The sequence below is a fragment of the Anoplopoma fimbria genome, chromosome 17, assembly GCF_027596085.1.
Source record: "Anoplopoma fimbria isolate UVic2021 breed Golden Eagle Sablefish chromosome 17, Afim_UVic_2022, whole genome shotgun sequence".
NCBI lineage: Eukaryota > Metazoa > Chordata > Actinopteri > Perciformes > Anoplopomatidae > Anoplopoma > Anoplopoma fimbria.
Genome location: NC_072465.1, coordinates 1630144 through 1656536, shown reverse-complemented (window position 1 = coordinate 1656536; position 26393 = coordinate 1630144). Strand labels below are relative to the sequence as shown.

The following is a 26393-nucleotide window of genomic DNA, read 5'->3' as shown; positions in this document are numbered from 1 at the left end:
AATCCATAAATAATTTTCGTTAAAGAGTCAAAACATTGATGATTTATATTAAACCCTTAATAATGTTTCTGGTCAGGTGTTTCCATTCCAGTCTGAATAGTTGATCTGTGTTCTTTTATTTAACCCATTATTACAATAACCTGCCCTATAATGTAAAATGTGAAAATTCCTCATATTGTATTTCATATCAGCGTGAAAGTAATTTTATAGCAGACAGTATACGTTGTCGTCGTTGCTAACAAAGCTGATATTCCAAAAATGTAGACGGCTCGACACACCCGGAACCTTTGTTTCCGATTTGTTGACACCCGGCGCGTTTGGATGTTGCACCCCAGTCTCTTCCTCTCAAACTAGCGAACTCATTCAAGTGTATGTGGCTAGAGGTAAATCAGTCTAACAGCTGTAATTAGTAAAAAGGACTATTGCTGAATGTTGATGGATGTTATTTAAATGTTTTGTATGTTTGTATTATGTCCGGGTATCGATGATAGCCTTCTGTGAGCTCTCTCTGTTCCGTTTCAGTGATTGGCTGCGTCAGTTAGCTAGCATGCTGTTCTGTATCGCAGCTAACTTTAGCTAGCTAATCCCCCGGTGTCAAGGCAGACTCGAAGCAATGAATTGCCCTTGCCTAATAATTGCTTTAACTGTGTGTACAGTGCAGTAGTCTTACGTAAACCTTTCCTCTCTTTTGCAGGTCCTGCGTTCAACGTTTAAAGATGTTTTTGACCAGATCGGAATATGACAGGTAAGTGCAACACAAACTGCTTTGTCATTTTTTGAGAGCTTCTCAGTGGAAACGATCCGATTTAAGAAAGCTCAGTTATGTTGAGGAGTTGTTTGAACAGGCATTTATTGTTTTTGACTGCTCAAAGTACTTTTGTTTCCATTCCTTGTTGTAACTTAGTTGCTGTTTGTTGTCGGTAGTTAGCTAGCAGCTAGCTAGTCACTTCGCTATAACTTGGCATGCTTTCACTTTCGGTATCGATATTTAAAAAAAGAAAAACTTTATTTAATCAGAAAAAACTAGTGTTTATTAAATGTGCTGTTCCACTCATGATAGGCAGCTGAAATGAATCTTTAAACGGTACCTCTAAACACAAACACAACATAATGCTTTACATATTTATTTGTTTATTTGCAGCACAAGTCGTTTTCCATCGATGTAGAACTGATAACTATTATTAGTAATCCTTTTTTCCCCAATCTATTTTACAGAGGTGTGAACACATTCTCTCCTGAAGGGAGGTTGTTCCAGGTTGAATATGCCATAGAGGCCATTAAAGTGAGTATAACATACTGAATCACTTAGGTTGACTTATAGTCTTCTTTTTTGTGTGATATTTTATACTAAATTCCCCAAATAAATAAAATGTCAACCTTGATGCTCACAAGTTTCTTTGGTCTGGCATTGCCTTCCCAGTTGGGCTCCACAGCCATCGGTATCCAGACTTCAGAGGGGGTGTGTCTGGCTGTGGAAAAGAGAATTACCTCTCCACTGATGGAGCCCAACAGCATTGAAAAGATTGTGGAGATTGACACTCACATCGGTGAGTAGCAGGATAAACTGAATTTCAGCTGTCAGACACATATTTACTGAAAAGTAGATTCAAATTTAAATGGGCAAAAATAGAGGAACACAGGGAAATTGAAGCAACAAAATGCTTATTCAAAAATTAATAAAATAAATGAAAGTATTAGCAATGCTGAAAGGTATCATAAGGTATTAAATAATTTGAGCTTTGGGATATTTTTAAAATGCACACCTCGTCATAGTGCTTAATTGATAGGATGCTGTCTCAGTCATATGCCTTACATATGTGACTTCAAAGCTTTATCGGGCGCACCCTTTCATTTTGCATGATTATCTTCATTCAGATAACATGGAATGACATAACATTTCACCCAGTTGATTGAGCATGATTGTTGGCTTACGCTATAGCATGTGCATTTTCTTTCTTTCTGCCTCAAAGGTTGCGCCATGAGTGGCTTGATAGCTGATGCCAAGACTCTAATTGACAAAGCAAGAGTGGAAACCCAGGTAAGAATGCTGAGCAAATAGTAATATAAGCAGTTCACTCAGCACCTGGTGTTATACCTGTGCATAATTTGTATATCTTCTTCCTTAGAACCACTGGTTCACGTACAATGAGACGATGACAGTGGAGAGTGTGACTCAGGCTGTGTCCAACCTGGCGCTGCAGTTTGGAGAGGAGGACGCTGATCCTGGTGCCATGGTCAGTCACGTGGCTCATTTCCATGCTAAACTCCTCATCTATTCAAACCTCAAGCCAATGTTGTTCTTTTTTTCAGAGGCATAATGGTTGATGGTATTCAAGTAAACTAGCATAAACTGTAGTCTTCTCTCTGCTTCGTTCCTCTTTGCTGTTATCTATACAGAGTCGACCATTCGGCGTAGCACTTCTATTCGGGGGAGTGGATGAGAAAGGACCCCAGCTGTACGTAAAGATTACTATTTTGGATCCTTACAATCTTGACATTTTAAACAGAGGCATGCTCACCTTTAATTGGATTAAACAGAGACTTTACTGCTATTTGTTTGTGAATGCAGGTACCACATGGACCCATCAGGGACCTTTGTGCAGTGTGATGCTCGGGCCATCGGCTCAGCTTCTGAGGGAGCACAGAGCTCTCTGCAAGAAGTCTACCACAAGGTACAGACCACTGCGTATTTTAACTTAACAGGAACATCAGCTAACTAAATTGTGATGTTAATAAGCTGATATCCTGTGTGAGACTTTGTGAATAGTTTTTTAAAGATTTGAAGCACATATTTTGATGTTTTCTATCCGTATAGTCCAACATAAAGGAAAGACATGCAAATGACAAGGACTCTTTTCTGTTTGTCCCCCTCTCCCTATTTAACTTGCAGTCTATGACATTAAAAGATGCCATCAAGTCGTCTCTCACCATTCTGAAGCAGGTGATGGAGGAGAAGCTCAATGCCACCAACATTGAGGTTTGTTATTATTCATTTTCACCCATTTTCTGAATAATTGATTTTTATCTCGGAGAGGTGCTTGAAAATGGAATTTGTCCGTGAAAATGTGTACTTGAAACGCATCAGTACAACCCTTTGTTTGAAAATAACAGTAAGCAGTGTTCTGTTGGCACATTACTGCCAGAGTTCATCAGGTTTCATGCAGGTTTTCCTCATCTGTGTAATTTCTGTAGCTGGCAACGGTAGAGCCCGGGAAGACCTTCCACATGTATTCCAAAGAGGAGCTGGAGGATGTAATCAAGGATATCTAAAGCAGCAAATTCCTGATAGTCTTGCTTTGAGTCCGGGGCAGCGGAGGAGAGGACATGGACGAACACCTGGGCTCAACGTCACAACACAACCACATCTTTTCATTAGATCAGCACATTCTCCTCGCTGCATTCAGATTTTTTGATTGCATAAGAGGTTTCTCTTTGTAATGTGCTAATTTACTTCTTGTCTCAGTATCTGTACAAATCTGCAGGAGTCTGAGTGGCAGGAAAACAGTGGGGGGGAGGGGGGTATTTTTTGTTACGAATCAGTACTTCAATTAAACTGTTGTATTCAGAAAGTGGTCTGACTCTTTGTTCATTTCTTGTTGTTTCGTATGTCCAATTCCCCCAAAAAGTTAAATTATTTTTTTAAACAAAAATATGGGTTTAAGGTGCTGACCATTTATGTTTTTCTTTTCTATGCCATCTCTTTTTCCACTTGTTTACTTTTACTATGAAAGGAATGCAAAAAATGCCCCCCAATGATGATAAAAGAAGAAGTATTTCTATCTACAGTTTGCATTTTATCTCCACTGGCACTCTTGTTCCATTTGCAAGCAATTGTAATGCCTTTTTATATTTTCTTATAGAACCAATTAGTTGATTAAAATAGATTATAACTTAAAGTATTTCAGAAATTTCACTAGCTCCTTAATTTTCCTATATTCCTGTGTAGGATTTCTGTACACATTAATAATTTGTCTATTTCCCCAATCAAAATGTCCAAAATGACTCAACATTTTACATTAAATTTGCAATAGAAAAGTAAACTCGAAGCATTTTTGATTTATGAAACCAAGTGATTGATTAGATCAGATATAACTTTAATAATCCCCAATGAAAGTCTTGTGCCAGAGGTTGATTAAAAGATTACAAAAGAAGAATAAGAAATATCGAGTAAGAATATAAACATATGAATAGGAGAGTAATAAATATTTAGTGTATAATAAGTAATACTGTCATCAGTGCAAAATAGAACGGCAATATTTAATTTCAATTAGATCACTTACAGTAAAGTTTTTTTTCTACATTATAGATTAATATTGAAGACATCCAAACTATGAAGGAACACATATGGAATTATGTGGTAGACACAACAAACCAGAATGTGTTTTATATTTTTGATTCTTCAAAGTAGGTGAATGAAAAGGTGTGTCCAAACTTTTGACTGGTACTGTAACTAACAATATCATTTATTATCTTAGAGGTGATCAGTTATATTTTGTCTTGTCTTGTCCTTTTGACAGTTTCAGTGCTTCATTATCAGGAAACTGACAAAATATATCTGATAAATAGTAAACTAATCCTATTCTTGGAAAAGCATCAGCCAGACTGTTTGTTCTACTTTTCTTCCGTTTCCTGGATTTTAAATTCAAAGAACAAAATCTCAAGAAGAGACTGAACAAGCTTGTCAGGAAGGCCAGCAGTGTGCTGGGGTGTCCACTGGATACGGTGGAGGTGGTGGGAGACAGGAGGGTGATGGCCAAGCTGTCATCCCTGATGAACAACACCTCCCACCCCATGCAGGACACCCTGGCAGCTCTGTGCAGCTCCTTCACCACCGGCTGCTTCACCCCCGGTGTGTGAAGGAGAGGTACCGCAGGTCCTTCCTTCCTGCTGCTGTCAGGCTGCACAACCAACTCTGCTCCCAGCAGACCACATGAGTCATGTGGTCTAACAGCATTTACTTGTACTTTTACTTTCAATACTTAAGTACATTTAATATCAGAAAATTACTTTTGATACTTAAGTACAGCAAATATCAGATACTTTAATACTTTTACTCAAGTAGTATTCTAATAGGTGACTTTTACTTTTACTGGAGTCATTTTCCAGGAAGGTATCTTTACTTTTACTCAAGTATGGCTTTTGGGTACTTTATACACCACTGCACATGACACATGACAATAATAACATGACAATAAAAACCTGTGCAATACATTACACATTACACTGTGCAATAATAGTTAAAAAAGTTTAAAGTAGTTAAAATAGTTGTTTTTTTCTCTGACAATAATATGCAATACATTACACATTACACATTACACTGTGCAATAATAGTTTAAAATAGTTAAAATAGTTGTTGTTTTTCTTTGTCTGTAAATATAATATTTCAGTTATTGTTGTTTTTCTACTGTTTTTTTTATTGCTTATTTATAATACTTGTTTTATTTTATTTTTCATTTTTTATTTTTTAGCTTGTCTTCTTCTACTATGTCTCTTGTGTGCACTTTACTCTACGCTGTTGTAAGCCTGCAGGACTAATAAAGGATTATCTTATCTTATCTTATCTTATCTAATAAAAACGTGTCCTGGCCTTTGCGTGGTTTCTCCACCAGGGGGCAGTGTGACATCAGAAAACATTTGACATCGCATTCGAGGAAGATTCCTGCCGTCCAATCAGATCGCTGGTTCTTCTCTCGCTGGCCAATCTTCTTCTACGGTGGATGGGCCGTTATTGAAGATGCATAAGGTGATGAGGGGGTCATAGGAGCCAACTACTGGGACGGGAAAGCTCTTCGTGGACTCCAAAGTTGGGCAGTCTTCTTGTAAACATGATTTTCGTGTCTTGCATCTTGGTGCTGGGATTGTTTTCGTCTGCGTTGGGAACAAACTTCCACAAAGGTGAAAACTTGCTGGAGAAACGCAGCGCAGGACTGAATGAACAGACATGTACAGCTCTGCCCGGAGTGGAGTCCACCCTGCACAACAGCACCCACTCTGTAAGTGACTTATTCTGGTTCCCTTTCACCCACCATTACAACTTTAGTCTTTGTTTTTCTGGTTCTTAGCTGTTAAAGTTAACTCACAGACTACTAAAATGTGTCTGTGGTCACATAAACAACTGTAAATAACTTCACAGACTCAAACAGATGATCATGTAGATGATTTATTATTATATTCCTTTATTGATCCCCATGGGGGAAATTCAAGTGTTGCAGCAGCTCAACTACACAGACACAGACAATAAATACACATACTATACAACTACACAGACAATAAATACACATACTATACAACTACACAGACAATAAATACACATACTATACAACTACACAGACAATAAATACACATACTATACAACTACACAGACAATAAATACACATACTATACAACTACACAGACACATACTATACAACTACACATACTATACAACTACACAGACAATAAATACACATACTATACAACTACACAGACAATAAATACACATACTATACAACTACACAGACAATAAATACACATACTATACAACTACACAGACAATAAATACACATACTATACAACTACACAGACAATAAATACACATACTATACAACTACACAGACAATAAATACACATACTATACAACTACACAGACAATAAATACACATACTATACAACAAAATACATACAAGAACAGGAATAAAAAAATGTACATGTATATCCACATGGGGGGGCTGGTCAGCATGTTGACAGAAATTTAACACGAGCTTTTCAGATGTAACAAGATAAGTGGTGCTGTAGTTGTGATCTGACAGCTCTCTGTGTGATGTGAATGAGGGTAAAATATACTGCAGTAAAGCCATCTGCACAATAACTGATAATACAAATGATAACACGTTGTAATAACACGTTGCAGCCCTGCTCTGTCTTCAATCAGCTTATTATAATAATGTAAGTGTAAGTATTGTAATGTAACAACATTACAAAACATAAAGATATTCAGTTTACTGAAATATATAACAAAGAAAAGCATGAAATACCCACATGTGAGGAGCTGAAACTGGGAATAGAGATTGTGCAATATACTGGTACAGATAACTTTGATATAAAAAAATGTATGAAATATTGATATCATTTTAATAATACACATTTGATAATATATTGTAAAAATCCAGTGCCTCTTAAATATTTTTTTATATACAGTTATGATTACATATTCTCTCTCCACCTCCCTTATTTTGTGTGTAATTAATTTGCCAGAAAATAAACTAAATGCACAATAAACAAAATGAAAGATGAATTTTACGGACAGTATTGGTATTGTTTTTTCTTAAACTTTTCTATTGGTGATAATATCCTTATGTGAATTCTTTTGGCCACGATAATTAGGTGGTGAAAATCTGATACCTTGACAGCCCTACCAGGGAATGTTTTTGCCTGAGAAAAGACAGAAACAATTAATTGATATCAAAATAGTTGACAATTAAACGATCAACTAGTGGATCAGTCATCTATTGTTGCAGCTCTAATCCATTTTACAATTATACAAAGGAGATAAATTGAGAATACACTGGAGAAGTTGGTAATGCAAAGTGTTTTCATTGATGATTTGCTGAAATAATATTTTGTCTAAATGGTTGCCAGTTTATGGCAGCCTGTTACAATCTCTTTGTTTTAAATTATCTGAATTAATGTAGGTCTTCAGTCCGGGTCAGATCCATTAGTCCTATGGATGAAGTCCTCTTCCAATCTGTCGACTGATACCTGCATGTAGAAAATCATTGCACCTCCATGTTTTTTGCCATCTCTTTCTTCCTCCAATCTTGAACTCTTTCTAATCTCAACCCTGATCCCACATTATAATAGACCAAAGGACACCTTCTGTTATGTTAGTACTGAACATGTTGTAATAGGAAGCACAACAAGAACAACCCAGATGTCCAGAAGAATGTTCAAGAATAACAGCTTGGTCCAAAGCTTCAGAGCTCCACAGGACAGTCTTCCTGTTGTGTGTGTGTGTGTGTGTGTGTGTGCGTGCGTGTGTGTGTGTGTGTGTGTGTGTGTGTGTGTGTGTGTGTGTGTGTGTGTGTGTGTGTGTGTGTGTGTGTGTGTGTGTGTGTGTGTGTGTGTGTGTGTGTGTGTGTGTGTGAGTGAGTGTGAGTGATGGACGAAGTGGACGTTACATCATTTCTGTGGCTCATAAAACCTGGGCTTAGCTTTTGAGCATGAAAACGATGCTGCATGCTTGCTGAGAGCAGACCCCTCCCGTCTCCTCTGGGCCTTTCTCCGGTGCAAATATTCCCCACGTTTTTTTGTGATGGATTTAATGAGTGCCAATGTGGTTTTGGGTTTTATGTTATCAGACCTACAGGCATAGATCAGACAAGCGAGAATGAGCATGTTGATAAATAGTAAACACTCTTTATTTTTTACTTTGCTATGTTAATTGCCTGATCAGACAATACCAACCTACTCCTACCATTCTTTGTATGCTATTTTAGGCCCTGATAGGCTACACAGGATGTGTTTTGTCAGCCAGCCCAAGCTTTGTCTAATTTTGTTTTCGGTTTGTTTGTAAAAAGTTCATTAGGATGACTCTGTCTGGTTTATAATCTAGCTTGCTGTTTCTAAACTTTTTTATATCCTCACTCCGTCCTGTCCTCAATCCCCTCTGGCCAAAAGACCGAAGAGAAAAAAAACATGTTCTGTTTTGAGTGTGAGAACGTGTCTGGGTCACAGCCAGCTGTTGGAGAACCAAGAAAAGCAGCAGAGTTGATGTTCCACATAGAGAGAGAGAGAGACGGTGTGTTATGGAAAGTATGTGTTCGTTAATGTACAGGGAGAGATGCCAATGAGATCAACAAACTAGTGAAAATAGAGAAGCACTTGTATATTCAGAGGGAGACTTGTACTTGAAATTTAGAAGGTAAAAGAAGTTGGAGAGATTATCAAGTATGTGTTTAATTTATGTTTGCATTCAATTTCATCCATTCCACACTCTACAAGTGCTAACAGTTGATTAGCGTAAGGAAATAAATCTACAAAAAATGTTAAGTCAGTGCTTTTATCAAGCAAAAATGCCAAAAACTTTCCGTTTCCAGCGTCTCAAACTGGAGGCTTTGCTGCTTTTTCTCTGTTCTGCATCAACATAGATGGAATCAGGGTGAACCAAATGAACAATATTTACTTGATTGATCATTTAATTGTTTGGTCTATAAAATATCAGAAAACAGTGAACAAGGCTTAGAGTCTACAGCCATGCTAAAGGCTCTGTGAGGCTGCACTCAGGAAGAGCGGTGCTTTGAGCTGCATGCTAACATTAGCATGCTAACACACTAACAGAGACAATACTAATATGTTTAGTAGAGCGCCGCTGTTTTGGAGTTCTCCCCGGAGAACGAGAGGGTCGCCTCTCTGCGACTGCGAATCGCAGGAGGATAGTCTCTGACTGTCATTTGTGCCTATGCACCAAACGGCAGTTCGGAGTATGCAGCCTTCTTGGAGTCCTTGGGTGGTGTTCTGGAAAGGGCGCCGACTGGGGACTCCATAGTTCTTCTGGGAGACTTCAACGCTCACGTGGGTAACGACGGAGAAACCTGGAGGGGTGTGATTGGGAGGAACGGCCTGCCCGATCTGAACCCGAGTGGTGCTTTGTTGTTGGACTTCTGTGCTAGTCATGGACTGTCCATAACAAACACCATGTTTGAGCATAGGGAGGTTCATAAGTGTACTTGGTACCAGAACACCCTAGGCCAAAGGTCTATGATCGACTTTGTAGTTGTGTCATCAGACCTGCGGCCGTATGTCTTGGACACTCGGGTGAAGAGAGGAGCAGAGCTGTCAACTGATCACCACCTGGTGGTGAGTTGGATCAGGTGGCGGGGGAGGCTGCCGGACAGACCCGGTAAACCCAAACGTGTAGTGAGGGTGAACTGGGAACGTCTGGCTGAGGATCCTGTCCGCAAGGTCTTCAACTCCCACCCGGAATAATTTCTCGTGCATCCCGGGGGAGGCTGGGGACATGGAATCCGAGTGGGCCATCTTCAAATCCTCCATTGTGGAAGCTGCTGCTAGAAGTTGTGATCGGAAGGCGATCGGTGCCTGTCGTGGCGGCGATCCGAGAACCCGCTGGTGGACACCAGCGGTGAAGGAGGCCGTCAAGCTGAAGAAGGAGGCCTTTTGGGCTTGGCTGGCCCAGGGGTCTCCTGAATCAGCAGGCAGGTACCGATTGGCCAGAAGGGCTGCAGCTGCGGCAGTTGCTGAGGCAAAAACCTGGGTGTGGGAGGAGTTCGGCGAGGCCATGGAGAAGGACTTTCGAATGGCCTCAAGGAAGTTCTGGGACGACTCAGAAAGGGGAAGCAGGGCTTCTCTCAGGCTGTGCTCAGCAGGGGGGGAGAACTGCAGACCCGGACTGGGGATATTGTCGAGCGGTGGAAAGAACACTTTGAGGAACTCCTGAACCCGACCAACACGTCCTCTGTGGAAGAGGCAGAGTCTGAAGACTCAGGGGAAGACTCGTCCATATGCCTGGCGGAGGTCGTTGAGGTAGTTAAAAAGCTCTTCAGCGGCAAAGCGCCAGGAGTGGATGAGATTCGACCGGAGATGCTAAAGGCTCTGGACAGTGTTGGGCTGTCTTGGTTGACACGTCTCTTCACTGTCGCGTGGAAGTCGGGTACAGTGCCTATGGAGTGGCAAACCGGGGTGGTGGTTCCCATTTTCAAAAAGGGGGACCGGAGAGTGTGCTCCAATTATAGGGGCATCACACTGCTCAGCCTCCCCGGGAAAGTTTACTCCAGGGTGCTGGAAAGGAGGCTCCGTCCGATTGTCGAACCTCGGATTCAGGAGGAGCAATGCGGATTCCGTCCTGGCCGTGGAACAGCAGACCAGCTCTTTACCCTTGCAGGTCTGTTGGAGGGGACATGGGAGTTTGCTCATCCAGTCTACATGTGTTTTGTGGACTTGGAGAAGGCCTTCGACCGTGTCCCTCGGGGAGTCCTGTGGGGGGTACTGCGGGAATATGGGGTACCTGGCTCGTTACTACGAGCCATTCGGCCCTTGTATGACCAAAGTGAGAGCTGTGTCCGGATACTCGGCACAAAGTCGAGCTTGTTCCCAGTGCGTGTTGGCCTCTGCCAGGGCTGCCCATTGTCACCAATCCTGTTTGTGATTTTCATGGACAGGATTTCAAGACGCAGCCGGGGGGAGGAGAGTTTCCGGTTTGGGGACTTCAAAACCGCTGTTCAATTGCTGTTCACCGCGACAGTTTAATGTACTTTTACACCTTGAGGGTCATAAGGTTCTGTTGGCTCCTTCAGAACGTGACCTTCAGCACGCACTGGGGCGGTTCACAGCCGAGTGTGAAGCGGTCGGGATGAGAGTCAGTACCTCCAAGTCTGAGGCCATGGTTCTCTTCCGGAAAACGGTGGATTGCACCCTCTGGGTTGGGAGTGAGTCACTGCCCCAAGCGAGGGAGTTCAAGTATCTCGCCTCCCTTTAGAGGTTTTCCAGGCACATCCAACTGGTAAGAGGCCCCGGGGTAGACCCAGAACACGCTGGAGAGATTATATATCTCGTCTGGCCTGGGAACGCCTCGGGGTCCCCCAGGAGGAGCTGGAAAGTGTTGCTGGGAGAAGGACGTCTGGAGGACCTTCCTTAGCTTGCTGCCCCCGCGACCCGGCCCTGGATAAGCGGAGGAAATGGATGGATGGATGGACAATCTCAGATTAGTGTGTTAGCATGCTAATAGTTAGCACCTAACACATAATGTGCTTTTCACTGCTCATACTACCATAATATTAGACACAAATGCAGTGTGCCAAATATACCAGGATACATCCTGGTATATTTTGCAGTATTCAAGGCAACAATCCTCTACACAGCAGATACATGAGCAAAAGGGTCAACATTCAAGGTGCAAGGTTATGAAGAACAGTTGTTGAATGCATGCTGCATGCGACAGTACGTACTTAGGACAGCTGAAGTATGTACTAAAAGTAAAAAGAAAGAGTTTGGGATTGGGAATGCAGTGATAAAACAGTACGTCATTGCCATCCCTAGAGCCATGCTGCTAGCCTGGCTAAAAACAAGCTAAACCATTAAATCAAAACAACTTTCAGCTAATCGATTAAGCAATTTATCATTCAAGCACTAGATTGAAATTGCGATGGACATATTTTCTCTTTTTATAGATAGACATAGACTAACAAATCAAAAATCCAAAAGTAATCATCACGGTTTGTCCTGGTTTTCTTTAACAATAATGATCAAATAGACATTAATACGACCAAGCTTTCGTCTCTGTCCGCAAAAGTTATCCCAGCATCAGAGGAATGGTGTACACAGCTTCATGTGTTTAGATCAGAGCCCAGAGAATTTGACCTGCTCTTCTGAAGTTTTATGTGTGTAAACACGGCTGAAGCAGAAAGGTTAAAACCCAGAGCAGAGGGAACAAGGAGCTCATTGTGTTTGTGTCTGACCTCTGAGAGAGGACTTTACTGTGATCCCACCCACCAACAGTGTGTCTTCAGTGTGTGTGTGTGTGTGTGTGTGTGTGTGTGTGTGTGTGTGTGTGTGTGTGTGTGTGTGTGTGTGTGTGTGTGTGTGTGTGTGTGTGTGTGTGTGTGTGTGTGTGTGTGTGTGTGTGTGTGTGTGTGTGTGTGTGTGTGTTCACGTATAGCAGCATGTGTGTGAAACAGTGTGAAAATTGCTGTTCACCGCTGACAGTTTAATGTACTTTTACACCTTGAGGGTCATAAGTTATTATGCAGAAGCAGCTTAGAGGAGCCTTTTCAGAGCAGATGTGAACCCCTTAAATTCAACATGATACAGCATGAGGTCATGTCTTGCTTGTGAGGCCACCTCCAGCCGGGTCCGACATTTATCTCTTCATATTTTTCGCTGACTCATAAGTGTCTTTTCTTCTCTTCACCGTCTCCCTCTATGCTCCTGTTTTCCACATCCCAGAACAGAAAGATTATTCAGCTTCACTTTAACTCCCTTTTCCGATGCTGCTTTACTCTTCTCCAGTTATGTGAAAAAGCGGATTTCACTTGGACACAGTTTTCACAGACTTCACAGTAGTTACTGTCATTGTGACCAGATTTCAGGTCATGTTTCTGTAGGTCCGTAGTTATCCTGAAGTGCATCTTGTGTGGTTGTGCCTTTTTTTACTCTACATCTTTATGCATGTTTGGATGGGAGGGCAGAGAAATATTCCTAGTTTACCCACTTCTTTAGTTGCCACTACGACTCAGTGACATTGACCACTGACGTCAATAAGTATTATGCGTCACTGAACTGGAAGTCCTTCTTACACCTCAAGTGTGACGAAGACACTAACATTTAATTCATTTCCAAAGGCCAAAATAATGCTTTTACTTTTTAAGTTTTTTTTTCCATTTGATATCATGCCTACTACTACAAAGACAGAAAGGGAGAAGAGCAGGAAATATGGGGGGAGTGGGAAACATGTTTCTCAACAGATCTGAAGCCAAAACACGTTTAATGACAGGACAGATAGTGCTTTACCTCTATTCACTGATCAACAGATTGAATGGGTGACTGCAAGGAAGCTGTCAAGCACTTCGCTGATTAGGAGTATTATAATAGTTGGATGCAGGCAGGGTGTGATGAAATGATTTGTGTAGAGGAGAGATGGAAAGTTACGTTCACACACTTGGACAGCCGAGGCCGGGCCACTTTCCACAGGACATATTTACAAGTAGTTTCCAGCAGCCAGACCTGGCCGTCTCCTGTGGCTTTATAGAGCTCTATGCAGACTCTCCAGGGCTGGGCTCACCTTGTAAACATCTCTGCCCTGCCAGCAAAAGAGAGGAGGGGAGAAACCTCCGGTGGCTTAATATGTCACTGAAATGACCAAATACTTGAAAGTCACTCTGGATGAATAGACTGGAATGTTGTTTGCAGCCTGTGCACTTGTTGTGAAATAGAAGTTCAGGTCTAAAGTCTTTCAACTCATTACCTCTGTTTTTCGATTTCAGTTCAAATTGAAATCCTCTATAACTTGGCAAATGTATTTATATAAGTGTGAAAAGTAAGTTTTTTGTATTCTGTTATTCTCAGAATAGAATACCTTCGGTCTACATTTACTGTACAGTGTGTGAGTGTGTGTCTTGCTGTGCTCGGGACATTGGTAATTGTTTTGTTCTCTGGCCCCGGCTTTGTCATTTAGGCGGGAATGTAGGTCACACACGCAGAGTGCATTCAAATGGCCAAGTTACTTTGGATAACAAGCACAATTCATTCTGTCCTCTCGTTCAGCAAGTGATGGAAACAAACATACAAACTCTCTTGTGTTTTTTATATTTCAGACTAAACTCTGGACTCTTTGGTGTGTGTGTGTGTGTGTGTGTGTGTGTGTGTGTGTGTGTGTGTGTGTGTGTGTGTGTGTGTGTGTGTGTGTGTGTGTGTGTGTGTGTGTGTGTGTGTGTGTGTGTGTGTGTGTGTGTGTGTGTGTGTGTGTTCCTCAGTGGATTTCCTGACACAGTATTAAGAAAACAAAATCAAACGAGTCTCAGAAATATTTAATACCAGACACATTTTGCAAGAATTGCTCATTGATAGATATTTTAACTTTCTGTTTCTCCTTCCATTCCAGTTTACTTTCAAAGTGAGGACCATGGGTTCACTGTCACTGGCCTGGGTGGGAGATGGATCCGGGGTGAGTTTGTTTACATGAGTGAGAATATATATGACTAAATGAAAAAGAAAGGGAAAAAAAGAACAAGAGGTTGTAGAGATGGTTTTGTAATCCCTGCTCTCTTCTCTCAGGTGCTGCTGGTGTTGACGACATTTCAGGTGCCGTTGTTCATGATGCGTTTCGGCCAGTCTAACCTCTACAGGAGGTGAGAAATGCCTGGTGGTTGATAAATGGAGCAGTAAATTATCTGTCATAGCTGTGGTCTGAGGGTCTAACGGCAACTTTGTCCCTGTGTCAGTGAAGACTATGGGAAGACGTTCAAAGATGTGACTCACCTGATCAACCACACCTTCATCCAGAGTGAGTTTGGCATCGCCATCAGTCCCGACCACTCTGGCAAGGTGAGCCCAAGTGTGTTATTCTCAATTTTTTATGCACTGAAGATGCAGTACTTTTCACATACTGACCCCTTACACAGGTTTTTTTGTGGTTGGTCTGTATAAAAATACATACTTTTGCCTCATAATAACACAGAAAATACTGTTTAACTCAATAATCTTTCCTGACAGCTCCTCTCTGTGTTTGGTTTCAGGTGATGCTCACTGGTGACGTGTCAGAAATCGGGGGCTTTAAACTGTTTCGCTCACAGGACTTTGGCTTGACCTTTGTTCCAACCGACCTGCCGTTTGAGCCTCTAATTCAGATGCTGTACAACCCTGGAGACTGCAACGTACTGCTGACGCTCAGTATCACGGTAGCAGCTTTTATTCTTCAGACCAGACCAAACCACAGATCCTAGTTTTGAGTTTTGAGTTAAAGTAAACTAAACTGGACCTAGCTAGCTCTTTTAATTGAATGCTGGACTTCTGTTTGAAGCTACTACATTCTTGATTAGGCATTAATAAATACCTAGAAGTTTATAAACCTTTTTTTACTGACCAAGCCTTTTCCCCTCCAGTTGGACCTGTGGCTGTCTGAGGACTTTGGTGCCACCTGGAGGAAGATCCATGACAGTGTTTGTTTGGTCAGATGGTGAGAAATATCCTCTACATCATCTGTCAGTTGTGTAATTAAACTATAAATCCACACAAGACATGTGGGTTCTTGGTTCTAAATGTTTAACAGATGGCATAACAAATGGCCAAGTCAAACTTAAGGGCCTGTAAGACAATGAATGGGGTGGGGAGGGGGCATCAACTATATGTTTGTTATCAATGTTTGGTTTTGTCTTTCCCCCAAAAAACTCTGATGAAATCAAACGTTAACACTTAATTTTGTTGCCACACATCTTCCATGTTCATCTTTGTTTTCGCTCTAACAGGAGTGTGTTTGTGTTTTCTTGTCGATTGTTTGTTATTCCAGCTGTTTAACTCGCCACAGTTTGGATCACTCCCCTGACTCTCGTTTCATTTGGGCACCAGGGTTCATGTGAGGCTGTGGTGTCAGACTGCGGTTGTTAGCGCGGCATTGTGGGAACATTGTGATAGCTCTTCGTGACCACAGCTGTTATTTAGGCCCCAACCTAAATTGACTGCAGAGAGAGGGAGCTGAGGCTGCTGTCAGGCTGAATCATGAGTCAGCAGCAGCATTCTTATTCAGCCCACAGTCCTTGATCCGGCAGGATCTTTGCAGTGTGAAAACCTTCATCCCCTTTGGCAGCAAACAAAGCCAGAAAGGGCTTGGAGCTCAGCCGCAGCAGGGGTCAATGTGTGCTGTGCACACAGCAATTAAAAGAAAGCATAACCATAATATGTGATCTCTACAAATTCCAAAAGTTAATGTACATTTGAACTCAGACAACCTTCAGATTTAAAAAATAAATAAAAAATCCTTTCTACAGTATCCTTCCTTCACTGTTTCTTTTTCTCACATACAGGGGTCCAAAAAACAGCATCTACTTTACAACAAACTACAATGGATCATGCAGTAAGTGAAGACTGTATAGTCACCCACATATTTACAATTCTGCAATACATCTAGTGACTCCACTTTCTCTCTGTTAGGTGATAAAGGAATGTTGGAGTTAAGGAAGACAGCAGACTATGGTCAAAGTTTTCAGACCATCGCAACAAGAGTTTACTCCTTTGTGCTGGGAGGGCGCTTTGTTTTTGCCTCCATTATGACTGGCACGGTACGTGTGTGTGTGTGTATGTGTCTAAATGTCTGTGCAAGTAGTTTGGCTTTTCGCCTTTACCGAATCTGAGAGCAGAATGTTTGTTTTTCTGCTAATCTGCCTTGCACTGTTTTTCCTGATGCATACAGTATCTCTTTATATGCACTTGTTTGTATTTCTTCACACATCCCTGTGTGTATAATATTTCTTTACAGGCATAAATGGTACCCATACATATTTAGACACCGGGTAACATTTTTGTAGAAATGTTTCCTTCTGTATTTTAAAAGACTCAAACAGTCAGTTCACCCAAAAAACATAGTTTCTCACTTATCATAAGTGATATCCAGATATTCTTGACCCCTATTCAGCTAGTGTTATCATGTTATCTGGGTAAGGAAAACCATATGTTAATGCAGGGTGTGAATGTATACGCAATATACATTGTGATCAGGACATTATCGGATCAGCCAGACCACATGTGGAGGTGGTTTGGCTCATACTGTGATCAGATCTCAGCAAGTTATTTATGTTATCCCTAAGGAGTGACCACATTCTGAAGCAAAAAATCTGCCCAATATAATCTAACTCTAAGATGCAACACTAAAACTTCATTTGGTAGCTGAAGCTAGTGACTGATTAACAAATAATAACAAACAAACCCCTGTCTGTGTCATTGTTTTCCTTGAATTGGGAAGAGCCGTGTTGACCACCAGACCCACCTAACTAATTTGCATATATCAATCTGATCACAATGCATGTGTAAAATAAGGATAACAAAAACTCTATTCATACCATGTGTAAATGCTAAAGACCGTGCATCATATGCCATTATCCAGATATTTTAACCAGATACAGATCACATGTTAACAGCAGGTGTAAATCGAAACGTTTTTAAATGCTTAGGATTTGTGTATTAAACTCCTGCAATCATGCAGGTGACATTCATTTTGTTTGTTATTTTGTTTGGATTTGGGTGCATTGGCCCTTTAACAATGCTAAACAGTATTTATATCTGAATCATAAAGCTGTAAAGGAGCAGCCATCACACCATTTTCGTGTTTATGTGTGTGTGTTAGGGTACAGAGCGTATGATCCACGTGTCAGTAGACGGAGGTGAGGTGTGGAACATGGCTCAGCTCCCTACAGTCAACCACGAGCAGTTCTACTCCATCCTGTCAGCCAATCAGGACATGATATTCATGCACGTGGACAACCCTGGAGGTCAGAACCAGAGAGGATGTTCATAGTGATGATTGATGTACATGATGATGATGCTAACAGTAACAATAATGTAGTGAATGCAAAATAACCTTCACGCAAACAGTCTCATTAGGTGTCCTTGGAAAAAGGTACTGAAGCTGCAAAAAAGGTTTTCTGTGGGGATCAGTAAGCAGAAGTCTCACACAGTGTATAATCCAAACCCATGTGTGTGTGTGTGTGTGTGTTTGTGTTTGTGTCTTTTGTGTGTGTGTTGACCAGACTCCGGTGTTGGAACCATCTATGTGTCTGATGACAGAGGAGCAGTGTTTTCCAAGTCTCTGGAGCGCCATCTTTACACGACCACAGGAAGTGACACCGACTTTACTGCTATCACTTCACTCAGGGGCGTCTACATGACAAGCGTCCTCACGGAGGGTGGGTCAGCACACTACGTTATATATGTACTTACACATTTAAGAGGAAACTTCTGGCTATTCTTTGTGAATATTTTTCAATATGTTATTATAATCTTTTTATATAATTACAAAAAAAATGCATACAAACTGCATTTCATCCCAAAGTCACACTTTAATGTGATGTTAAAATGGTCGCGAATACTGTGTGTTGAGAGAAGAAGTTGGAAGAGAAGTACTGCCCACTCATTTTCAGAGAACACCATACATTTATGGATTGATTTCTGAATTTATTTTGTTTTCAATCAGTGCCAATTTGAATCAAATGAAAAATAATTAGCTGGGACTTGACACTTGTTCGGACAGGTAATTTATCGCACTGAATATCTTATCACATCTCAGTTTTATAAACTATATTATTGATACATGGCTTTTTAAGATTTTTTAACATCGAAACTTTGGAAATGTTTGGAAAAAATGTTAAAAGGAGTGTAAAGTTTGTATTTTATTTTCTGCTGTCTATAAATGCAAATTACCTTTATGGATCCTGATAGTATTTAAAGTGAATGTTATTGATTGCAGATGGCTCAGTGGAGACAGTTATCACCTTTGACCAAGGAGCAAAATGGAAGACGCTGCGCCGACCACAGAACAGCCACTGTGACACTGAGACCTCCACCAACAGGCCTAACAGAGTGAGACACACACAGAGTTATACACCGTATATTTGAATAAATACATTTATATGCAGTGAGCGTTTTGACCTGGTACCAACATTACCCTAATCATTGTGTGTTTACAGTGCAGACTTCACATCCACGCCTCCTACAGCACCACCATGAAGATGAACGTCCCCATGCTGCCTCTCTCACAGCCCAGTGCTGTGGGCCTCATTCTGGCTCATGGTAAAAAAAACACTTAGAAGTCTTTGCCTTGAATCATTTCACCGCATGGTTAAATGTCTCATAACAGCGTTGTCCTCTGTTTCTTCAGGCAGCGTTGGAGACGCAGAGTCATCTCTCTCCCCTGACGTGTACGTCTCTGACGACGGGGGCTACTCGTGGATGTTGGCTCTCAGGGGCCCTCATCATTACGCTATATTGGACTCTGGAGGACTGCTGGTGGCTGTGGAGCACACCAACTCACCTGTCAACCAGATCAAGTGAATATAACTGAGAAAAGTAGATGACATGGTTATTGTAGGATTGTTTTTATTTTTTAAATATTTGTCAGTTTTACACTTTTTTGGCTTTGTGGGCTCTTTCCACTCACTTTCTTTGCCCCTCTCATCGTCAGGTTTTCAACAGATGAGGGGCAGTGCTGGCACACGTACAACTTCACCAGCGACCCACTTCACTTCAGCGGTATGGACAGTGAGCCCGGCTCTCGCTCCATGAATGTCAGCCTTTGGGGCTACAGGAGCGACTTCAGTAAATGGGTGGTGATCACCATAGACGTCAGGAAGCTCCTCACCAGAGACTGTGAGTGTGTAGGAGAATATGGGTTTAACAGGAAGTGTTTCGCCTTTTGACTTACTTAGTCTATATATATATATATATGTATGTATGTGCAGGTACTGAAGGGGACTATGTCCAGTGGCTGGCTCACTCTACAGAACCCAGTGGATCCAATGATGGCTGTGTGCTGGGCTATAGAGAGACCTTCTTACGTCTGAGGAAAGACTCTGTCTGCTGGAACGGGAGAAGCTATGCTGTCCCTAAGAAGCTGTCCCCCTGTCCATGTACAATGGACGATTATCACTGGTAAGTTTTGTCAAACACATTTTTAAAATATTTAATATATATAGTATATTTTCATGCTGTATTTACTGCAACCATGAGACTATAGAGAGAACAGATTTACACAGTTTGTCTCTGTAAATTCGTAAGAATGCCAGGTGAGCTTCTGCTTTTCCTTACAGTGACTTTGGATATTACCGGCCAGAGAACAGCTCAGAGTGCGTGGAGCAAGAGGAGATGAAGGGTCATCCTCTGGAGTTCTGCTTAAATGGGACCACCGAACAGCTTCAGACCAGCGGGTGAAGAAGCCTGTTTTTATCTTTGCTCTTTCTGTCCGCCACTGTAGTTTTAAAAACTCAATCTTATACAAGATACTATACTAGAAAATGTATTCATAATTATGTTAATGTATGTGGCAAGTCTTACCACTGTATGGTTAAAGGTTATGGGTAATATGAACAGCACACAAGCCAACAGTAATTCAGGCCCTGTAAGAAATAGAGACCTGACTAGCTCACTTCCAGAAGCTAATTATAGATTATTAATTCAATACTAAGTGCCGAACTTCGTAGGACTTCTGCGAGAACCCATTGCTCTGTGAGGATGTAGTTCAAGATTAACCAAAGAAATACAATGCACATAACACAACACAATAAAAGGCATCCTGAGTTTGGTAACTTGTAGTGCCAAAGATAAAGATCAAAGGTCAAAGCCAAATATGAAAACTTGAGCTTAATTGATAAAACAGGTTAGTATGTTTCCATTTCTGCCTCTACAGCTCTCTCGAATAGTATTATGAATCTTATCTTATGTTTAGCAGCTGTTTTGTCTTGCCCTGTGTCCTTTTCAGTGACTTTTTGTCTTTCCTTACATGTCGCTCTGTCTCTCCTCACATTTAAGCTACCGGAAGATTCCAGGAGACCAGTGTGAGGGAGGGTTTCAGCCGGAGAGAAAGGAGACAGACCTGAAGAGGATATGCACCAGCAACGCCCTTTATCCCAATTCTCTGGTCAGTTCTGCTCTCTCTGAGAATAAGACTATATTGGCTAGCTACACAGTTGAACATTGCCCAACATTAACCCACCTGGTTTACTACGATATTAACAGTTGTTGGCGCTAATTCGTGGTTAAAGTGACGTGGTTAAAAGATGGGAAAGTGGCATTTATGTTAATTACAATGTTTATATGAGGAAGGTTACAGTCTCATAGAGAGGAAGCTTCAGTGATCACCACATGCTTCATGGGTGTCATGATTTATACATCTGTTTAGTTGGTTCCATTGCACTTTGTCGCATTTTGCTTTTATTGATACACCAACTTTTCCACCTTAGCCAAGCATAAAAAACGATGAAACGATGAAATTTAAATAAAATCTAGTGGATGGAAACAATTTTTATGTTAGAACTTTTATTATCACACTCAGATCAAACTCAAATGACCTAAGTATACCAGTATTTAGTTTTTATCTTACAACCAAGCTTCCTCAGGCCCCTGAACAAATCCTGTTGTTCAAACAGTAGCACCCAGTTATTCACCAACATGGATGATAAATAGCAAATTACATAGTTTACACTGAGGTCAGGCCGAGTGAGTCGACAGTGGCTGTCCGCCTTCCATATGTGCACATGGGATTGTGGGAACACCTGCAATGTTACAGGTCCTGATACACTATGTTAGATTTCAGCAGGTTAATCTCAGTTACTGCATACTTTACCAATTCATCCGCTGTGAGCACATTAACAGCTGAGCAACATAAAGTTTTTTGTCAGGTGAAATGTGTGGTGTGTTTTCAAAAGTTGTCTTCTGCATTTAGATTTCTTCACATTTTCAGCCATTTCTGTTTCTGTAACTCTAACAGACTGAAAACAGTTCACCAAACGCTGCTGTCATAGTGATGGTTGTCATAGCGATGCTTCTGACCAGTGCTGTTGCGGGCGTTTGGCTGGTTAAGAAATATGTCTGCGGAGGACGGTCAGTTAACTACGTTTCATCTTTCCACACACACTTTATGCACACAAATAAACGCTTTAAGGACTGTATCTCATCTCTGTTTGTTTTTTAATATGCACTGATGTCTTCATCAGGTTCCTTGTGCACAGATACTCTGTTATGAGGGACCATGTTGAGGCTGATAAAATAGAGGGAGTCGATGATATTGACACTCACTACATGGAGACAGGAAAAGCACATTATAACGAAGACTCCGATCAGGTATCTGATTCTTTGTAAAAGGCACAATTTTTAGGTAAACTTTGTGATTATTTTTTACTAATTTGTGTTGTTGTGTCTCTCCACAGGACCTCTTGGAATAAGGAGGACACTTTGTCCCCTCAAAGGCTCTAAATTTAACGCAGTCTTTCATGACGCCTGGGCACTCCTGTTGCTCCCACATGCCGATTAACATCTGCTTCTCACTTCTTGCTATCCCCTGGTGGCTGGAGGACTCAACAGCATCTCACATTGCTTCCTTGTACCAGTTGAGTCTCCCACAAAAAGGCGAACCGATGGTTTGGGGAGGGGGACAAACCCAGCGCAGAACAGAGGAAAGCCTCTGGGGTCCCTGGAGAGCTTTTGTTGTTTCTGTCACAAAGAGTCCTGTAAGGACCACTGAGTCTGAATAACTGCTCTATATGTTTCCTCTCATGCTGACCTGAGAAGATATGGCCTTTCATATTGTGATGCACTGCAGAAGGACAATAGAGAGGATAGAAATTGACGCTTATAGAAAGTTTTATATAATAATAAGAGTTAGGGAACATCCAAGCAACAGAACACAGAAAATAATACTCAGTGTTAAAAATCAGATATTATCTCTGCTGTCAGTTAAGTAGTTTTTGTACTCAGTTGATTCAAGCTTGCAAGATACAGTCCTGCTGTGCATGGCGGCCATTTAAACATTTATTTTGTCAGCTTCACCAGTGACTAAAATTAGGCACTAACATGTTTTGAAAGACTATGCTTACTCACTATGAGTTACCTGTTAGTCATAAGTTCTTTAGAAGTGAGCACTATTCATTAAACAGCAGCTACTGAGAGCAGCAGTGTCTCATTTGACTTTACTGGTCACTATATCCGCCTAGCTCTGTATTTGTTTTTATCGTACACAGTATATACTTTTTTTTTCCTGGTAGAAATGGACCAGAGTTTTAATCAAGTGATAAACTTTAGATAGCAACCTTTCAGTACACTATTATGGCTTTTTTATATAACAGAAATAACTTTTTAATAGAAACTGTTCTTTTGTATTTCAAGACACTTTTAAAAGTAGGTAAAATATAATAATTACTAATATTACGTTAGTCAAAAGTTATTATTCATACATATGTCATCATTTTTGTTTTCATCTTTTATTTATTTATTATTAATTCGTTAAAATGTATAAATGAGCAAACTTATCTCTATTAAAATATAATTTTAATCAGAACATAGGAATAAGTGCAAGTACTTACTAGATAGTAAAAGACAACTTAGTGACTGCTAGTCCTTACTTTGAAAGAACTTGTAACTATATCGCTACAAAATAATGTGGACTAAGAATAAAAAGGCTAATTTTTTGTACCTATTGAGACTTCTGGAATAAATGTTAAAAGGGCCTGCCATTGTTTGAGAGACATAACAACAAACTATTTTTTTATACAGTGCAGCTCCATACAAGCAGTATCTTCTCCCCTGTATGTGTGGTGAAAATGAAAGACTTGAATTATTGCCAAAGCACTTTTATTGTGTAGTTTTCTTATTGTAGAGGTGAAATCTTACCTTAGCCTAGCATTATATGAAGCAGGATGGCAATTCTAACCCAAACCCTTTACTTGAACTTTCTCATTTTTATTTTTTAGCTTAACTAGGTGCACCAATATATTACTGTTCTTGTGTTTTAATTTTGTTTAGTTTATTTTATTTGGCTGATATTTTCCCCATATCAGTCAATACCAATATGCATATGTCTAACAATCTTAGTGCAGGTGCAGGCGTAATCATCAAGATAATCAAGTGTTTTTAGAGACCATTCTGGCTTGTTCCTGTTGCTAATATGACAGCTGAAAAACAGTAGCAACATGCTGTTTGTACAGCTTAATATTAGCAGTGTGAACATTCCCAGAATTATACTGATACTGCTTTTTTAAAGCTACTATTAGTCTTATATATTGGTGCATCCAAATGTATTAATATCACAGATGTTACAAAACATACACAATAAGAAAACTATTTTATCAGATGAATGTGTCTGGTGGCCATAACAAGCATTAACTTTATTAAGTTAATTGAGTAACATATTTTTTCAATAAACACTACCACAGTGTTTTATACGGATGTTAAGATAAGATGTTGGCTGGCTACCATTTCTATTATCTGCAATGTAAGAACTGTAACTTTTGACTCGTGCAGGTCTTTTGGCCAATGCTTGTGTTCTCGAGCAGAGTGAGTAATATCCCAGTGAATAAGCTATTGTAATAAGCTGGCCTGATATAGAGGCGTATTCTCAAGGACTGTTGGCTGGACTTTGTCAGATATGAAAGCAAATTAATATGCTTGATGCTTCTTTATTTACACAACTGTCAGTAAGAACAAACCCAGCTATATACTGGATTAAATGATTTATTTTTGCACTGTATCTACAGATCTGTGAACAAGTTGCATCTGTGCTTCCTTGTACATCTAATTTTTGTAAAGTGTTCGGGCCATAAGTTGTGATCCTCGTTCCATCTTGTTTTCTTGACTGTCTGCTAGAATATCAGAGATGAGTTTCTCTGAATTAAACTATTCTGTAGCACAAATGTTTTATAACAATGTTTGCATTAATTGAATGAAATAACAGAATCTCTCTTACATCCGTTCAGTTGTTTTGGGGTTTTAATAATGCAAAATTTCTATAAATAAAGTTATACTTGATTCAAAGTCAAGTCAATAAAATATATGTAAAGTACGTTCATAGCAAAATACAGCCTACTAAAATATAAAAAGTTAAAGTATCGACTGCGAAGATGTGGTTATCTTTACGATGTTTTCTGAACGGACGAGAAGAAGTTGTTAAATTGTCTTTTCTGTTCAATACTTCCTGCTGGTGTTATTGTAACCCTGAAGGAGGAAAATAATGTGCAAGGACACTCCTTCCTACCTACACAACAGAACAATGAAGCTACACCGAGGTAATAAACAATGATGGAACGATCATTGTAAATTAAGAACAGGCCATTTAAAAATATTTGCATTAGTTGCTTTCTGAAGACACTGATTTATATCACTAACTAAACTTAATAGTGCGAGCAAATTTTTAAGATAACGGTGTTTCAGTGCCACTTAAAATAAGGCACCGTTTATGAAGGGCTTATATAAGTTGTTACTTCTAGCTTTAATAATAGTTCATTATCATTTACCAATCATTTACATGGGTTTTAATTTATTGGACCATATGACCACTGAGATCTATTTAACATCATAACCTATTCAGAATTTATAAATGGACTTAAAACACATATAACTGCATTATTTCCAAATATATATAATAAACATTAGCAAGATTTTTCACCAATTGGTAACCAAAATATATTTCTCATTATTGACTTATAACTAATATATTTAAATGCAGTTACCGATTCATTAACCAACCGTGAAGCCATTAGTTACCATTTCATAAGGTGCCATGTAATAAAGTAGCAAGGAAACGGATTACTGTCGGTATTAAATTCCAATAGAGCATCATACAGTACCAGTCAAAAGTTTAGACACACCTTCTCATTCAATGGTTTTTCTTTATTTTTATTTTTATTTTTTTCTACATTGTAGATTAATATTGAAGACATCCAAACTATGAAGGAACACATATGGAATTATATTCCTTTATTGATCCCCATGGGGGAAATTCAAGTGTTGCAGCAGCTCAACTACACAGACAATAAATACACATACTATACAACTACAGACAATAAATACACATACTATACAACTACACAGACAATAAATACACATACTATACAACTACACAGACAATAAATACACATACTATACAACTACACAGACAATAAAAATACTATACATACAATATACTATACACAGACAATAAATACACATACTATACAACTACACAGACAATACTATACAAAATACACATACTATACAACTACACAGACAATAAATACTATACAACTACAATAAATACACATACTATACAACTATACAGACACAGACAATAAATACACATACTATACAACTACACAGACAATAAATACACATACTATACAACTACACAGACAATAAATACACATACTATACAACTACACAGACACAGACAATAA

At 40.0% G+C, this 26393-nt stretch overlaps 2 protein-coding genes across 2 annotated transcripts; both read left to right on the top strand.

Annotated features, from left to right (window-relative positions):
- Positions 1-303: 303 nt before the first annotated feature.
- On the top strand, positions 304-3569 carry psma5 (proteasome 20S subunit alpha 5). The gene is made up of 10 exons (XM_054616794.1): positions 304-383; positions 695-745; positions 1216-1282; positions 1421-1547; positions 1971-2038; positions 2127-2234; positions 2398-2456; positions 2570-2672; positions 2891-2977; positions 3193-3569. The coding sequence occupies exons 2-10, from the start codon at positions 717-719 to the stop codon at positions 3268-3270; spliced, it is 726 nt and encodes a 241-aa protein (XP_054472769.1). The 5' UTR covers positions 304-383; positions 695-716; the 3' UTR covers positions 3271-3569.
- A 2177-nt stretch (positions 3570-5746) lies between these two features.
- Positions 5747-24908, top strand: LOC129105635 (sortilin-like). Its single transcript, XM_054616778.1, has 20 exons — positions 5747-5993; positions 14591-14653; positions 14764-14837; positions 14931-15033; positions 15225-15386; positions 15591-15664; positions 16509-16558; positions 16636-16763; positions 17825-17969; positions 18228-18383; positions 18944-19056; positions 19164-19266; positions 19355-19523; positions 19658-19842; positions 19935-20124; positions 20283-20399; positions 21001-21109; positions 21959-22071; positions 22185-22311; positions 22398-24908. The coding sequence occupies exons 1-20, from the start codon at positions 5826-5828 to the stop codon at positions 22410-22412; spliced, it is 2364 nt and encodes a 787-aa protein (XP_054472753.1). The 5' UTR covers positions 5747-5825; the 3' UTR covers positions 22413-24908.
- Positions 24909-26393: the final 1485 nt, after the last annotated feature.

Excerpts from the sequence above, each read along its gene's own strand:
- LOC129105635 (XM_054616778.1), top strand. The coding sequence starts at position 5,826 with ATGATTTTCGTGTCTTGCATCTTGGTGCTGGGATTGTTTTCGTCTGCG. Across the intron at positions 16,559-16,635 it reads AAACTACAATGGATCATGCA|GTGATAAAGGAATGTTGGAG; the intron begins GTAAGTGAAGAC and ends TCTCTCTGTTAG. Across the intron at positions 16,764-17,824 it reads CCTCCATTATGACTGGCACG|GGTACAGAGCGTATGATCCA; the intron begins GTACGTGTGTGT and ends TGTGTGTGTTAG.
- psma5 (XM_054616794.1), top strand. The coding sequence starts at position 717 with ATGTTTTTGACCAGATCGGAATATGACAG. Across the intron at positions 746-1,215 it reads ACCAGATCGGAATATGACAG|AGGTGTGAACACATTCTCTC; the intron begins GTAAGTGCAACA and ends TCTATTTTACAG. Across the intron at positions 2,039-2,126 it reads AAGCAAGAGTGGAAACCCAG|AACCACTGGTTCACGTACAA; the intron begins GTAAGAATGCTG and ends CTTCTTCCTTAG.